This window comes from Lynx canadensis, chromosome D4 (genome assembly GCF_007474595.2).
Source record: "Lynx canadensis isolate LIC74 chromosome D4, mLynCan4.pri.v2, whole genome shotgun sequence".
NCBI lineage: Eukaryota > Metazoa > Chordata > Mammalia > Carnivora > Felidae > Lynx > Lynx canadensis.
In genome coordinates, this window is record NC_044315.2 from 70,010,081 (window position 1) to 70,026,439 (window position 16,359).

The window sequence follows — 16,359 nt, forward strand, 5'->3', positions numbered from 1 at the left end:
CGAACCCCAAATCTTCTCCTTTACATGAGACAGAGTGACACCCTACCTTGGCTGAACCAGGTAGAGTATTCAGGCAGTTTGATGCCAATCGGTCACACAGAGTAGCTCAGGCGGTGTAGCTCCCAGAGGGAAGGGCTCAGACTGGGGGCTGGGTGAGCAGCTGGCTGGCACCCGGCAGTGGTGAGTTCTGACACTAACTAGGCTTTAACACAGATTCTAATCTGACCTCTATCCAACAACCAGCTATTTGACACAAGGCAAGTCCCCAACCCCCAAGTCTCATTTTCTCCGTCTACAAAGGCGTGATCCTAAAGTTGTGAGAATCAACAGAGACAACATATGTGAAATACACTTGGCAGATTCCAAAGTGCTACAGAAATGCTAATTATCATTAAGCGTGATTTTATTACAGCTGGGACCACATGCTCTCTGGAACACATTAGCAATTGTTTACCAAAAGCCATGGGAGGGATGGGGAATCCCCTAATGAAAAAATTCTTCAAAACGAGCTTTGCTGAAAACCAGCTAAGCATCACAGGAGGGGTTCCATCTATGGTCCAGCTCCCCCAGGGCAGGCCCTTGGCAACATGGAGTGGGGGGCATGGGCACCTGCTAGGGACCAGCCTCTTCTTTCTGCTTCTGTCCAGAGCACAGCCCCCATTAGACATGCTGATGGTCCCAGAGGAACAGGTGGAAAAACCAGAACAGCCAAGACTCTGGAGTTAGACACCCCAGCCTTCCAAGCCCAGCCGACACCACCACTTCCTGTACGGAGACTGAGCATGTTTTTTAAAAAATAATAATAGTTGTTACTTTTTATCGCATCCTTAGCATGTGCTAAACAACGCACTGAGCATTTATCTCATCGAACCCTTACAACCAACCCATGAGCTACCCAATTTAGAGCTGGGGAAGTAGAGGGCACAGAGAGGTGAAGGGACGTACCACCTGAGGTCACACAGGAAGTGAGTGACAGACCCAGGATTTAAAGTCTGCCTCTGTGTGGCTAGATTGCTTCTCAGATCTCTCCTAGCTCTGATGCCATACTATACGGAAAACAAGCCCCACACATAGACAGCACTTTTTCCAAACGCTGTACAGCTGTTCAGAGAACAAGCTCCTGAGTGAGCCTGTCGGATTCCAATCAGGCTGAATCATTTACTGTGCACTAAGCTCTCTGAGATCTGATCCTTCATCTACACAGTGGGGATAACAATTCTGTGAGGTGGGGCACATAAAGCTCGTGCCACATACTAAGTGCTCAATTAAAGGTTTCCCTTTGTAGTGGTTTCCTGTCTGATCTGGCTTCCTTGAGCATCCCTCCACTCTAGCAGCTGTGGGAGACATCTCCTCCCCCCCCCCCCCATAACCTGGACTGTTACATTACTTTCCACACTCTAGGGCTCCTTGGGGGGCAGTGTGGGGAGACTGAAGAGGCAGGGCTCCATGTACCCCACCAGCTCCATCAGAGAGCAGCTCTGGTGTTCTCTCCTCTGCAAAAATATTAGTTACAAAGATGGTTTCCTTACTCAATTTCTACAAAATATATAAATGAAGTGTGTAGATACTAAACTTTAACCCTAAGATTTCTGTGTTCTCCATTCCTCATGCTACAGTCCAACTCTACACCCTATATACCCACTTCGGGCGGGTAACAGTGGTACAGGGGTTCTGGTACAATCTCTTCTCTGTCATCCCTTAGGTCACCTTGTGCACTAAATCCTCCTGCGGATCTTGTGCAGAGCAGCAGCACCTAGTAGGGCTGACCCAGCAGCTGTGGGCGGGGCCCCACTTAACATGCTCCTCAGGCCACATGCAGGTGGTGAGGGTATCACCCTTGGAGAGAGAGACACTCCTCAGAACCACAGGGATAGTGGGTACTTCTCACTTAAGTATTTATAAACTTCTTAGTGAAGTTCAGTGAACAGCATGTAAGGAAGATCTTCTGTGGGATTCCCATATGAATAACGAAAAGTGGAGGCAGCTGAGTGGAGGGGGTTTTCTGGAGCACGGTTTCAGAACCACAGTCAAGCTCTTGTTCCCTCTTTGGGAGCCCACAGTGCCTCCTGTGGACAATCTGATCAGGGACAAATGGTGTGCACTGGAAGGACTTCCATCGCCTGGAGACTCTCCCAGGACTGGGTGTTGCATTGCTCAACTCGGGGAGGCCTGTTTCCCTGTGCTACCTGACACCTTAGGCACTTAGTCTGCACTCAGGCTGTGACCTTCTTGGAACGACCTTCCCTCCATACTTAATCCCACCCATTCTCTATCAATATATCTCACCCCAGCGGACCTCCCGGAACCCCCTTACCTCTAGTTCCTACAGAGCATACATCCTACATAAGGAAAGCTTGTCCTACCTTGGTCTTCAGTGGTTTCTGGGACTCATGATACATTCCCCAAATATTAGACCATAAGCTCCTTGGGACCAGAAACCCTCCCTTCCCCTCATTGTGCTCCTGATCTAGCGGTTTCGGCACATGGTAAATACCTAATATACGCTTGCTGAAATGAATGAAATACCTAATATACACTTGCTGAATGAATCAATGCCTCCATGGTGCCCCCCCACCCCTTTCCCAATCCCCTCCAATGCCCAATACAAATAAAACCCATATTCTGTAACTGGCTTTTACCTTCTCCTTGTTTCAATTATTTTGGAGAGGGTTTTAGAATGTTGAGTTTTACAGTGTTTAAAATGTATATTTCAATTTTGAACTTAAGCCAATAGAGCCTCTTGCAGGACACTGGAAAAAAGGGCTATTTCTCTTTGTAGATACTCAGTATATATCTATCACTTCTACCCAAGTAATTAGATTATTCCTACTCTCTTACCCAGCTTTCATTTCCACACAATAGGGAGTTATATTTTGTTTTCCAGGGTGGGGTCAATTATCATCACCTTTCACTTGTGGGTTTTTATTTTCTACTGTTGTTCAGATACACACTGCTCTAATAATCTATTTTATTTACATTCTATTCCTTATACCATCATAAACTTTTCTTTTGCTTAAGTCTCTTCACTTTGCATTCTTTCCTGTTTCGTGTTCACATTACTCAAGCTTTCCTGAGTCAATATGCGATCACATGCATTTGACAAACAAACTTCTTAGTTTTGCTTCTGTGACTTTTCCCTTGCTATGGCTGACTTGTGCTTTTGAATCTGATCTGGGACTCTTTCCTAATTTGTGAATCCAGACTGTGTATGTTGTCGTTAATCATGATCTATTTTCTTTTATTTTTTTTAAGATTTTAATTTTAAAGTTTATTTATTTTGAGAGGGAAGAGTGGGGGAGGGGCAGAGAGCGAGAGGGAGACAGAGAATTCCAAGTGAGCTCCACACTGTCAGAGGGGAGCCCACTCAGGGCTTGATCTCATGAACCATGAGATCATGACCTGAGCCAAAATCAAGAGTCAGACGCTTAACCGACTGAGCCACCCAGGCACTTCTTAAAGATTTTAATTTTTCTAATATTTATTTATTTTTGAGAGAGAGAGAGAGAGAGAGAGAGAGAGTTTGTGTGTATGTGTGAGCGGGGAAGGGGCAGAGAGAGAGGAAGACACAAAATCTGAAGCAGGCTCCACGCTCTGAGCTGTCTGCATAGAGCCTGACGTGGGGCTTGAACCCAAGAACCATGAGATCATGACCTGAGCCAAAGTTGGATACTCAACTCACTGAGTCACCCAGGCACCCCTTAAAGATTTTATTTATTTATTTTTTTAAATTTTTTTTTTCAATGTTTATTTATTTTTGGGACAGAGAGAGACAGAGCATGAACGGGGGAGGGGCAGAGTGAGAGGGAGACACAGAATCGGAAACAGGCTCCAGGCTCCGAGCCATCAGCCCGGAGCCTGACGCGGGGCTCGAACTCACGGACCGCGAGATCGTGACCTGGCTGAAGTCGGACGCTCAACCGACTGCGCCACCCAGGCGCCCCAAAGATTTTATTTTTAAATAATATCCACACCTGACATGGGACTTGAACTCACAACCCCAAGATCAAGAGTTGTATGCTCTACTGACTGAGCTAGCCAGGCACCCCCTATTTTCTCATAACGGTCTACTTCAGGCTCCTTTGTGCTCTTCTGTTTTATTGCATGAACTCCTCTTCTTCTACTTCTAACAAATGTGGAAGATAAACACATTCCATTTTCACACTGTTAGTGATCAATACAATGGACTTAAAAGCCAAATCTCCCTTTGTTTCTGCCCTGTTCTGTGGGGGCCCTGCATGTGTCTTTGTCAATGGTCTCAATTCTGTGATTCGAGGCCCCTCCTGGGGAGGGACGACAGGGTCTGACTCTGTTCCTACTCCTGTTCACACAGGTCCAGAGGACTTGGGCAGGCCAGCCACTCTGCCTTCCTGGGATGACACGACCTGCTCCGAACTACGGAGGGGGTCTGCTGGGGTCAGGGATGGCCTTCTCCACCACCCCTCCGGGGCTCACTCACGCTGCCTCTCCAGCACCTTCTCCTGCTGTGTGTTTCAAGCTTTTGTGTTGGCAGCTAAATACGCTCAGAGTCCCTCCTCCTCGATTCCTGACATGATTCTCCATGACTACCGAGTGTTACTAGATAAGAGGGTGAGGTAGAGTTCAGCAAGAGCTGTGGTCCTATCCCCTGCCTCCCAGGCCTGCTCTGCCACCCTGCCCTCGGAGCTCCGCCTGAGTTCCCACCATGAGCTCAGGCCGCCTGGTGACTCAGATGACTCAGCAGCCACTGAGCAGCCCATCGAGGCACTGAGGCCGGGCCCAGGCCTCAGCCCTCATGGCCTCTTACCTCAAACTGGATCAGCAGTGTCCCGCTTTCAAGGCCCTTCTTTAGCTGTTCCATGGATCCCTCCAAGGTGTCCCCGCCCTCTGGACAAGTGGGGAGAATGGCCTCTGGGAAAAGCTGGTTCAGCTCATCTTCAGATCTGATGTCAGTGAATGAGTGGACAGCTGTAATGGACAAGAAAGAGGGTGTCTGGCAGGGGCAGAACACTCTCGCTGATCCGTTTCCTCAAAAAAAATTACACTTATGACACCTGAATGCAGATAGTTTAAAACAGCTAATTAAGTGATTAAGCACAGGGTAATCATTTTCACCAAAGACACCACTTCTTGAGTGATTCAGTAAGTGCTAATTATACAAAATGACATACTAATCGTTCTGGCTAGTTTTAAATGATGGCGTTTTGTACTCAGAGCCTTTTGACAAAGGTAGGAGAAAGGGAAAGAATGTTCTCTCTGACCTGGTTATTCTTCCACCTGTCTCTTCTCTCCCCCACTTCTTTCTCAGGTCCCTTTCATTTACTCCCTTAAAACATGCATTTTTCCTGGATACACTATGACAGCACTGTCCCACGGAGTCCGGCAACCTCTATCTACCTCAAGGACATTTTTAGGTAGGAGGCTCCTAAATACATTTATTACTAAATGTATCTAGTCCTAACACCTCCCACGGGTTTGGTCCTCCCTCTTCAGTACAAATTCTCCCTTCACATCAGACTTGTATGGGTAAAGACAAACCAAGTCCCCTCCCAACCCTACCCCCCACACTAACTTCCTCCTGCCTTCCACATGCCTCCTTCTGTCCATCGTCACTTTCTTCTCTGATCTCCCAAAATGGAAACTTTGGGATCATCTCTGAATTTTCCCTTTCCACCCAAGGAAGTCACTCCCTTACTCAAAAGCCTTCAGTGGCTCCCCATTGCCTTCAGGACAATAAGAAAGGAGAAGGAAAACAACGTCTGCATTTGCCCACATAGTTGAACCGAATGCTGAACCAGCTGCCACGGTCCCCATTTTAGAGATGAGGAAATCGACCATCAGGCTAAAGAAGTTGTCCAAAGTGTCCAAAGTGTCAGACTCTTCGGGGCAGGCGGAGGCAGGAGGACACAAAGGAATCCAGTCAGTCCACATCTCTCTGATCCAAAAGACCACATTCTTTTCACAGACCAGGGAAGCGTAGCTCTGCTGCTGTTTTGTGAGGATGTGATTTGTTTGATCTACTCCCTGTGCTGTTTATTTTTCTTTCATCAATTCATTTTTACTTCTATGTTTAGTTTTATTTGAGAGAGAGCAAGAAAGAGACAGGGAGAGAGAGAGAGAGACAGACCACGAGCAGGGGAGGGGCAGAGAGAGAGAGGGAGAGAGAGAGAATTCCAAGCAGGCTCTGCACGGTCAGCGTGGAGCCTGATGTGGGGCTTGAACTCACGAACCTCGAGATCATGGCCTGAGCTGAAATCAAGAGTGCCAACCAGTGGCACTGCCCTTTTATCTCTAAGAGTCTACAAACATCCATCTTCTGCCTCTCAAACCAGTGCCAGCTTCTCAAACCGGGCTGGTGGAGGATTCCCCTCCCCGGCTGGCCAGAGTACTGAAGTGCTGCCCCCTGTGGTGGCCAGCATGCCCCGGGGCATCGTGTGAGAAGGCCTACCCCCGATCACTGGATACCTTGGTTTCCCGCCATGCAGCCTTCACAGTCATGGGCCGAGGGGCAACTTAACCTCTCCGGACGAGGTTTCCTCATTCCCTCACTTGGAGATGTCATACAGACCCTACAAAAGTGTTATGTAAAGCAGTTTACACAGTGCAAGGCCCTTTGCTGGTGTGGCACAGACATCAGCTACTATCACTCCTGAACACCTGCTGCGGCTGGGCGTGGCATCGGGGTTCAGTGGGGATGGGGCGGTTGTGGGGGGGCGGCGGGGAGGGATCTGGAGTGATCCGGTAAGGCCTCCCAGAGGAGGAGGGATGAGAGCTGGCAGGGCACAGCTCTGGGCTTGGAGATGTAAGGGAACAGAGGGAAAGCAGGTGTGCGGGGGTCTAGGGCTGTGCCTACACCTGTGCTGCCAGAACACAGATGTGCGGCCAGGGCTTCGAGTCACACATTCCATTCACCTTCAGTATTTTAGAACTGGGCAGAAGGATTCAAGGACTCGGCTTACTGTTTAACAACAACAACAACATCAACAACAACAGTAATGGTATTCAACAGAGGCCATCCTTCAAGCGCCTACCAGGCATCAGGAAGCATCCTATTGCTTTCCAAGGATAAGGATTTCATCTTCAAAAGAACCCCGTGATGGAGTGATTTATTATCACCCTTATTTTACATCAGAGGGAACGGAGGCACAGACTGGGTAAGAAGGTCCCTCAACCCAGGAGAGGTGGAGGTAGGATCACTCTGAGACAGCCAGGCTCCTGCCTGACTCTACTTTACTGACTTAAACAGAACCTGACCCTTTGCTCCCTGACCCCAAATGCAAACGTCTGGCGGGCGGTGGGGAGGGCGCAAGCAGCAAAGAGAGGTGCAGGATGTGGGGGAGCCAGCCTGGAAGAAATCAGGGCTCAGGTCCTGCACCGAGGGGGTGGGTAGGTCCCACCTACCTCCAGAGGACTGGCCAGGAGGGGCTGGGCCCCGCATGGGCAGAGCTTCACATTTCTCAAGTGAGAAGTCCCACATCCTGGTTCTTCATTTTTCCCATGTTGGCTATAAGGCTCAACATTTTCTTTTTTTTAAAAAAAAAAATTTTTTAACGTTTATTTTTGAGACAGAGAGAGACAGAGCATGAACAGGGGAGGGTCAGAGAGACAGAGGGAGACACAGAATCTGAAACAGGCTCCAGGATCTGAGCTGTCAGCACAGAGCCCGACGCGGGGCTTGAACTCACAAACTGCGAGATCATGACCTGAGCCAAAGTCGGACGCTTAACTGACTGAGCCACCCAGGCGCCCTAGGCTCAACATTTTCAAAACCACAAAATGGGTTGGAGAGGGCCCTGCTTTGCGAAGGCCCCGCGGTTCCTCTCCTGTGGTGGTGGTTACCTTTCCTCCTGATCACCAGGGCCAGCTCCCGCGTGTGGGACTCCCGGCTGGCTTTGATGAACATCACCACTTGGTCATGGGTGTGTTCTGAGATGTCCCGGCCATTGATTAACACAATTTGATCCCCTTCGTTCAGCTTAGGAATGCAGGTGTCCGCCTGGGTGGAGAGGAAAAGCGAGTTTCTTCAGTTACCATAACACAATCCTCAAGGGTAGAACGCGGATGCTCTCGGAGCCCAAACACTTAAGACCACGTTCAAGTTCTTTTCTCCCTCGGGGAGGACTGCCACTATGTTTATATCCACCACTAGGCTGACACGGTCGCTGGTTGTGGGATTTGAAAAAGATGCTCGTCACGACGTAAGCTATGCAGCATTTTCAGAATAAGGCCACGGCAATTACTGAAGCCCTTTCTCTCTGGTAGCCAACCTTCACTCAAGTACTGTAACGTACTGTGAGGCTCCTGATCTTTTGTTTTCTTGATGTGCTGTTAGAAAATGATCTGTCAGTTGAAAGTATTGGTCTGTCTTGCATCGGAGAAACAGTGTAACATCAAAGGCAGAAACTAGCACGCAGAGAAGCAGCACACTGACTAGTGTAGGAATGGAGACCCTCTAAATTCAAAGAGGCCATAACAGTAAGAAAAAGTAAACTACAGGCTTAAGGACCACTTAACAGTAAAACTTCCAAACCGGTACTTTCTTAGGAGACACAGCGACTCTTTGGTGCACCCTGTTCTAGAAAAAAAGCAAATGCTCTCCCGAGGAAGCCAAGACAGAAGGCAGAGGGCAGAGTGGTGGTGGTGGGATGGTGGGTCGATGTGCCCAGAGGGAGCAGAACAGCAAACTCTGTGCCTCAGTTTCCTTTTCTTGAGAGTACTGCTACATTTTAACGAGCACACCGATCACCCAGAGATCTCGGTAAAAATGCAGATTCTGGTTTAGGAGGTCTGGGGTAGGGCCTGAGATCCTGCATTTCTTTTTTTTTTTTTTTACGTTTATTTATTTTTGAGACAGAGAGAGACAGAGCATGAATGGGGGAGGGGCAGAGAGAGAGAGAGGGAGACACAGAATCGGAAGCAGGCTCCAGGCTCTGAGCCGTCAGCCCAGAGCCCGACGCGGGGCTCGAACTCACGGACCGTGGGATCGTGACCTGAGCTGAAGTCGGACGCTTAGCCGACTGAGCCACCCAGGTGCCCCAGATCCTGCATTTCTAATGAGCTCCCAGGTAATGATGGTGCTACACTGACCAGCAAAGTTCTGGGAAAAAAAACATGGACTCCATTCTTTCTTCCCATCTCTATGCATGCAATTACACACACTCTTTGTTGCTGGCAAAGAAGCAGGACACAGAAACAGAAATGTTAGATTCAACGGAAAAAAACATGTAGGAAATAATGAAATGTGTTAACTTACAGGTGACTCTGGGTTTATCCTTGATACCACAAGAGGCATCTTTTGATCCACTCCTCCCTATAAACGTGTTAAATTAAAAACAACAACAACAACAACACTTGAATAGCTCATAGCAACAAAGACTTGCAGACACAAGAGGGGCTCATACTTCACTTTAACCTATTCTAATCCCAGGGCTTGGCACTCTTTCAGCACACAAGGTTTCTGACCCCTCGGGGTCTAGTGGGGTAACCAGAAGCCTGCTCAGAAGCCTCTCGCTGCCATCACGAACTAAAGGTGCGCTCAGGTATGCTTCCTTTTAAAAAATGCAAACGTCCCCAGAGGGCTCTGCACGCACAGCCTTGAAGTGCTGTTGGAAAGGGAGCTTTCCGTGTAGCAGAGAAAAGCTGTAGAGACGGTCACAGGCTGTGAGGGCAGGGCCTCAGCAGGGTGCTGGGGTACAGGAAGGGGAGTGACTGGTGGCAGCTGGGGCTTGGGCAGCAGGGACCAACTGCCCTCATTCTGCTCTAGAGCAGGGGTTAGTGAGCTTTGCCAAGGGCCAGAGGGGACATATTTTAGGTCTGGGAGAGAGGCCTCTGTCGCAAGTGTTCAGCTCTGCCCGAGTGCCAAAGTAGCTGTAAACCGTTCGTAAATGAATGGGTGTGTCCGTGTTCCAAAGACACTTTATTTGCAAAAACAGATGGGATGTGGCTCGTGGGCCACAGTTTGCAGACCCGGCCTAAAAGCAGGCAGAGATGGGGAAAGGCCCTGTAAATGTCCCTCCAACTTGAACTGTTATTCTCTCTGACTGGCTTTAGTGATGCCGACAGGCTCCCCGAAAAACCCCTCTTCTGGAGGCAGGTCTGCTTGCTGACTGTGTGTCATCTCCGAGCTTCGGTATACGCATTTATAAGATGGGTTCAAAAATACCAATTTCCCCGATTAGAAGAACGCTATAAGGTGATATAAAGAAGTGCACAGCAAACACCAAGAACACAGTAGGTCCTTGGTGTCAGGCAGCTCTGGGGCCATATTGGAAAACTCCCTAGTTTCCTTAGATTAGACTGAGGCACGCAGCACACCCCTGGGGGAAGTTTAAAAGCCACCTAAAGACTGCTCCAGAGCATACAACTTCCTTATAAAGACACACAACATACCTTAAGATTAAATCCAAATTTTCCATCTTCGTCTGGCGTGATGCGGATCAAAACTAAGTAGCCATCACCATTATCATTCTGGAAAACGTTGCAAAAATGATCAACTATGTTACTTCTCTCCCCAGCTGGTGGTGAGGAGATATCTTCTTTTAGTTCTAACTACTTAAACTGCCCGTGACGTGCCTTACGGCACGGGGAATCCTGGTTGGGTCACAGGACCCAAGCTCACCCACCTTGTCACAGTAGTACTGGCTGGAGTCCTCGGTGGAGCCCCCTTTGGTCACCCTGTGGAAGGCCTCTATGAACTGCTGATCGACGCCATCTGTTGAGCAGGAGCCTGGAGCGTTTGAAGATGGAGATACAGAACTGGATGACTTCTGGGTCAGGCAGCTTTGTGCTGGATTGTTCTCGGATAGACTCCTTCATCATGGGGAAGGAGGAGATATCTTAATAACTGGATTAACATTGTAGCAGATCGAGCATTACTGGCTGTGGGGGCCTGGCATCCCAGGGCTGTCATGAGTTCCTGCACGCTCAGAAGAGCTCCAAAGGTCAACCACAGGGCTCTGGCCCACCTGGGGTCCACTGGCTGCCCTTGCCCTCATCTGGCCTAAATATCATCACCTTTAGTTTTGGGGATAAGGGGCAGGAGGGGAGGGAGGATCCAGGAGCTGCTGAAAACTCAGCTCCCTTCCCAGCTTCGTTAGAAGGTGACAGGGAAACACGCCTGGCTACCCTGGTGGTTTAATTACCGGAGCTCACTCAGACGCATGTCTCCATTCCTTCTGAGAGCTTTCTCCTTCCATCTCATTCCTGCTGTTAGCTCTGCTTCAGTAGGACTCTTGGCTACCCCCCAAAAATGGGACTAACACTGCACATTCAAGACCATTTATATTAATCCTAGTTTGCATTATTTGCCTGTGACCTCCATTAATTGTCTCCAATGATATTATCCTTCTTTTTTTTTTTTCTCCAATCAACGTCCTCCCTCATCTTAGAGCTACATGGCCCAATATGGTAGCCACTAGTCACCTGCAGCTATTCAAATTTCCATGAAGATCTGGAAGTTCCTTGGTTGTATCAGTCACATCTCAAAAATGCTCAAGAGCCACATGTGGCTGGTGGCTCCCGTTTTGGACAACACAGTTACAGAACATTTCTATCATCACAGGAAGATCTCCTGGAAGTGATGTCTTAGAGAATTATAGACTACTAGAATCAAACAGACCTCTGCAGTCCTCTGGTCCAACTCCCATTTCACGGATGAAGAAACTGGTCTAGACAGCTGACTGACTTGCCCACGGACACACAGCTTTCCCCTCACTTAACATACAGAAGCTGGTGGACCTGGGTGCCCGAGCATCTCTTTCTTCTCCAGGCCATGCCACGTCTGCTCTTAAGACTCCTTCCTCCCCACCCTCACCTCTCTAAGCTCACAGGGCCACAGGGAGAAACCATCTCAGCCGTCACCGTGTAGGGCACTTGACTTCTCTGCATCACGCACACCCACACCATCCCCCTGCAGAGCCACATGCCTAGCGAGTGATGCCTTAAAATGCCTACAGAACGTAGGGTTTTCCTTACCTTCTACAGACTCTGCCACATTCTAACCTCATACAGATTTAAGTCATGAGAGAGGTGAGGAGACAAGGCATTCAGTGACACATAGTACACAAAAGACAGTTCCTGCTGTCTCTCACTAAAATTTTCTCTTAAACCCTTGTCTGTGGATTTTTCATTAAATCAGGGCTCCTCTGTTCCCTAGCAAGTTCAAATGATCTTACTTTAAATTTAAAATCTGTGTCATAGTCACACAATACTTCACCATCTCAACTTATGTGAATATAAAAATTCAGTGACAGAAATAACAGCTATATGCAAGCGAAGAGTTTGGCCTTATGGCTTTCGAGTTGCTGGGTGAGGGAAGGGTGCTATGGATGGCAAGGCATCTCAGACATAGGATATTTTGGAAGTGAAGCTGTATACCAGTGGTAGATTTTCAGACTGAAATGAAAGAGACTTTAATTAAAACTTAAAAAAAAAAAAAAAAGTTCCCCCCAAGTAGGGTAACTCAGCCAGTTTAACATTTACAAGAGCACCCCCTAGTGGCAAGAAGCGCAACTGCTTGGCAGCTGCTAGACAAAAATTGAGCCAAACCCGGTTTAGGAAACACTATTTCCAGTTCTAGGGGTGGAGCTGAACCCTTAATATGAAGTTGCAAATAGCATACACTCTTCAAATGTTTGGAAGGCTCTAGAGGGTGACAGTGACAGAAAGGGTGAAGGGCATATAAACAAAAAACCAGAAGAGCCAGGTGACAGAGCAGAAGAGAACAGACTAATTTCAGTAAAATTCTAATTTTATATTCATTATATTTAATTTCTACATTTTGAATGTGTGGCTTGCATCATATAAAGTTTTAAAGTATTTTTCTTTTTCAGTATAAAATGTAACTGTCTACCTAACACAGCCCACAGTGCTAAAAATAATATATTCAAAGTCATTATGTGCCCAATCCTATTTTCTAAGTAGGGATGGAGGTTACTTTTAGAGAGCAATTTATTAAACATATGACAATTTTTTTTGGCTGATCAACTATGTACAGACGTTCCCTGTAGGCTGCTGTAACGTTCTGCTCAGCGTGGAGGATGGACAGACAGATGGTGAGGAGGACATCAAACGAGAAGTAATGAGAAGGTGGCAGCTGGATACAGCACACGGAAGCCACGAGCGAAGATGCCAAACCAAGCGGGCTTTCTCCCTCCTTGGGGCAGGATGTGAGGTGCTACTGAGGGAGAGCCCAGTGGATGAGGAGGGATGAGGGGAGCTGCAGGGGGTGGGGGTGGGGGCGGGGAGGACCTGGGTTCCAGGGAAAGGAGTGAAGAAAGGGGTAGGATGAGCCAAAGCAAGAAGACAGTGTGGGCTGACGAGGCCAATAACTGGGGAGGGAGGGAACAGAAGAGGTCTGTCCCTGAGGCAGGAAGGGGGCACTTGTCAGAGGAGGGGGGGGACACAGAGGAGACTGCCACTGTTGTCTGGAAGCCAGAGCAGCCTGGGAGGGACGGACCACCTTCGGCTCCCTGGGGAGAGAGGGGACAGGGACAGACTGGCTGACAGGCAGACCAAAGGGTATTCACCCTCAGGAACCAGAAGCTTCAAAACTGTAAATGCCAACGACAGGTATCAGAAACAAAAGCCGTGCCAGGATTCATTTGTGAGAAGAGAAGCGATATTAAAAAAATTAAAACTGCCCACGAAAGACTCCCGTGTGACGCTTGTATACCGCTCTTCCCTAAACCCTACAAAAGGACAAGGACGTCCACCCTAAGCCTGTTAAGGCAAGCAAAGCAGTGCTCCATGGAGGGTTTCCCAGCTCTGAGCTACCAGTGAGGTGGTGTCTCTACGGGGGAGGGACAGAACAGGGGCCATTTGGTGTCGTGTTTCTCTCTGGAGTCTAGGAGCTTCTTGAGGTTGGGAGAGACCTTCGTCCTCTTTCTCTTCCTCTCCTAGTGCACATAACACTCGGCCGGGCATGCGAGTGCTCAGGTAAGACGCTGAGTGAACAAAGAAGAAAACCACCTTACTCAAGTACCCGGGACTGACTGAATTACTCTAGAAGAGCACAGATTTCACCCAGTCACTTGGGAGCAGAGGTGAAGAGATAGGCTACACAGTTCTCAGCTTCTGCGAGCTCAGAGCTGCTGAGAATATCACATTCACAGGAGTCCCCTGAGGATCTTGTTAAAATGCAGACTCTGATTCAGCAGGCCTGGGGTGGGCCTGAGGTCCGCATTTCCGGCAAGCTCTCAGGAGATGCTGATGTTCCTGAGCTGTGGCCAAAAGGGGAGTTATGAAGGGCTAGAAGAATGCAATGTGTCCTTTGAATAAAATTCCTGGAGAAACTGTCCACATGGATTTTATCTTTACATCAGATTCACCGAATAACAAATGGAGTCCTCTTTTCAAGTGTGGGTTTTTATGATACAGAGACGTTCTTCACACGATACTCTTATCTCTGTAATAAAAGCCAAGGGCCCAAGATCAAAACTAAACAAGAAATTGCTGAAGTGGCTCAGGGACTCTGGTACAGACGTGTTCCCTTCTGGGCTCTGCATTTCTTCACTAATGAAATCATGGGTCATGCGTGTGCCCCCCACCTCAGGCTGCCCCCTCAGATACTAAGACATCTCAAAGGCAAGAAAGCACTGGTTAAAATTCGGCTAATTCGTGCTTGGGTTCTCTGATGAGAGTTCGCTGCCAGAGGCCCTGGCCCTGCAGTAGCCCCAACCACACGGCTGTGCTCACGGACGACAGTTAACCCAAACTCGGCCAAGTCAATCCGTTTGATTTCTTCGTTGACACGGACGCCATGTGATGCTGTTCAGAGGATACGGGCACCTCACGTGGAGGTGGCAGAGGGGGCATCCCGCTGTGACAACGTTGGGGCTTGCACGTAACCGTCTGTCCAACCTCGCGAACGGTCACGGAATAGGTACTAAGTCTCAAGCACTGTGCCAGATCTGCGGGGGAAGGAGAGGTCAGCAGGGCACTATCCCTCTACCCTCAAAGAGCTCAGTGTCTAGTCAAGGAGAAGACATAAAAGCATAAAAATAACCAAGTAATATCATTGTGTTGCAATGGCGACGCTCAGGCGTCTGGGGTATGGTGGGAGGCCAGGAGAGCCTTCACAGAGGAGAGGGAACTGTGCCTGGAGTTCGAAAGATGAATTAGGTAGGGTCTGAACAGGTAGTCAGGAGGGGAAGCAGAAGGGGGTCTAGGCCAAACACTACTAACGACAAAAGAGACAGGACAGCAGCACATGCAGAGGCATGAGATTCTGAAAAAGCACAGGGGAGTGACGTGCTGGGGCACAGATTTCACAAAAATAAGGCTCTCAGCCTTGTGAAAGATGGTTTGGAAGGAGGAGAGACCAAAGCCAGGAGGACACTTAGGGCAGTTTCGCAACAGTCTCTGTGACAGACGACGGTGGCTGACACAGGCAGTGCAGTGGGATGGCGGAGGGATCCGATTCAAGAGATGTTCGGGAGGAAGACCAACAAGGTGAGAGCCTAGCTGAGGAAGGTGGAAGAGAAGGAGTCCGGGATGGTGGAAGTTTCTAATGGGTGCAAACAGGGTGCAAATGTGGCCGCTTTCACCAAGACACAGGAGGAGCCACAGGTTGGACAGGGAGACGATGAGTGGAGATTGGGGTCCCTTGGGGCTTCAAGTGTCAGTCATACGTCTACATGCATGTGGACAGACGCCCGGTGAAGGACAGGCAACGTGCAGAGAAAACAGACAGAAAACTGCTGATGCAGTCCTGTCGCTGGCTGGCCTCCTCTGACAGAGACCCTCAGATGTACACAGATCTGTGTGCCACTGGCCAGTGTAGGACTGATGTGCTCAGGGAAGAGTGACTAGCAGGCCGAGGGGTGGAGAGTGGCTGACAGAACTGGAGTCGTTTCGTGTAAAGGAGAATAGATGGGGTTATCGGGTAGAATCAGAAATGGAGCTCCAGGCAGGGATCTGTGGACGGCCCTGCTCATGCTGGGTCAGCATCAAGGACACTTCCCACACAGTCTGGACAACTGGGCTGTCCAACACCAGAACAGGCTGCCACACTGCAGGAGGGCTCCCCATCCCCAACGGGGCGACTGGGTGACAGGGCGGATGGCATTCTGCACTGCCGATGTGGTTGCAGAGAGGCATTTCTGAAGTCCCACTCAGGGCACAGAAGTTGTCGTTGTCTTTGTGGTTTTAAATGCTTCTTGATTTTTTTAATGTTTGTTTGTTTGTTTGTTTGTTTTTTGAGAGAGAGACAGAGTGTGAGCAGAGAAGGGGGAAAGAGAGAGGGAAACAAAGAATCTGAAGCAGGCTACAGGCTCTGAGCTGTTGGCACAGAGCCCGATGTAGGGCTCGAACTCACTGACCATGAGATTATGACCTGAGCCGAAGTTGGACACTCAACTGACTGAGCCACCCAGGTGCCTTAAA

At 48.9% G+C, this 16,359-nt stretch overlaps 1 protein-coding gene across 6 annotated transcripts in view; it reads right to left on the minus strand.

Moving 5' to 3' along the window:
* Positions 1-16,359, minus strand: part of PTPN3 (protein tyrosine phosphatase non-receptor type 3) — a 112,940-nt gene that overhangs the window by 22,748 nt on the left and 73,833 nt on the right. For 5 of the 6 annotated variants that reach the window (XR_003964170.2, XM_030293415.2, XM_030293421.1 and 2 more), the window contains 5 exons: positions 10,599-10,785; positions 10,366-10,443; positions 9,230-9,286; positions 7,816-7,972; positions 4,784-4,944 (listed from right to left, as the gene is read on the minus strand). Coding sequence is in view for 5 of the 6 variants with exons in the window: in XM_030293415.2 (XP_030149275.1) it covers positions 4,784-4,944; positions 7,816-7,972; positions 9,230-9,286; positions 10,366-10,443; positions 10,599-10,785 (640 nt within the window). In the remaining variant the exon portion in view is untranslated. The remainder of the gene's footprint in view (positions 1-4,783; positions 4,945-7,815; positions 7,973-9,229; positions 9,287-10,365; positions 10,444-10,598; positions 10,786-16,359) is intronic. The other variant, XM_032595560.1, reaches the window with a different exon arrangement.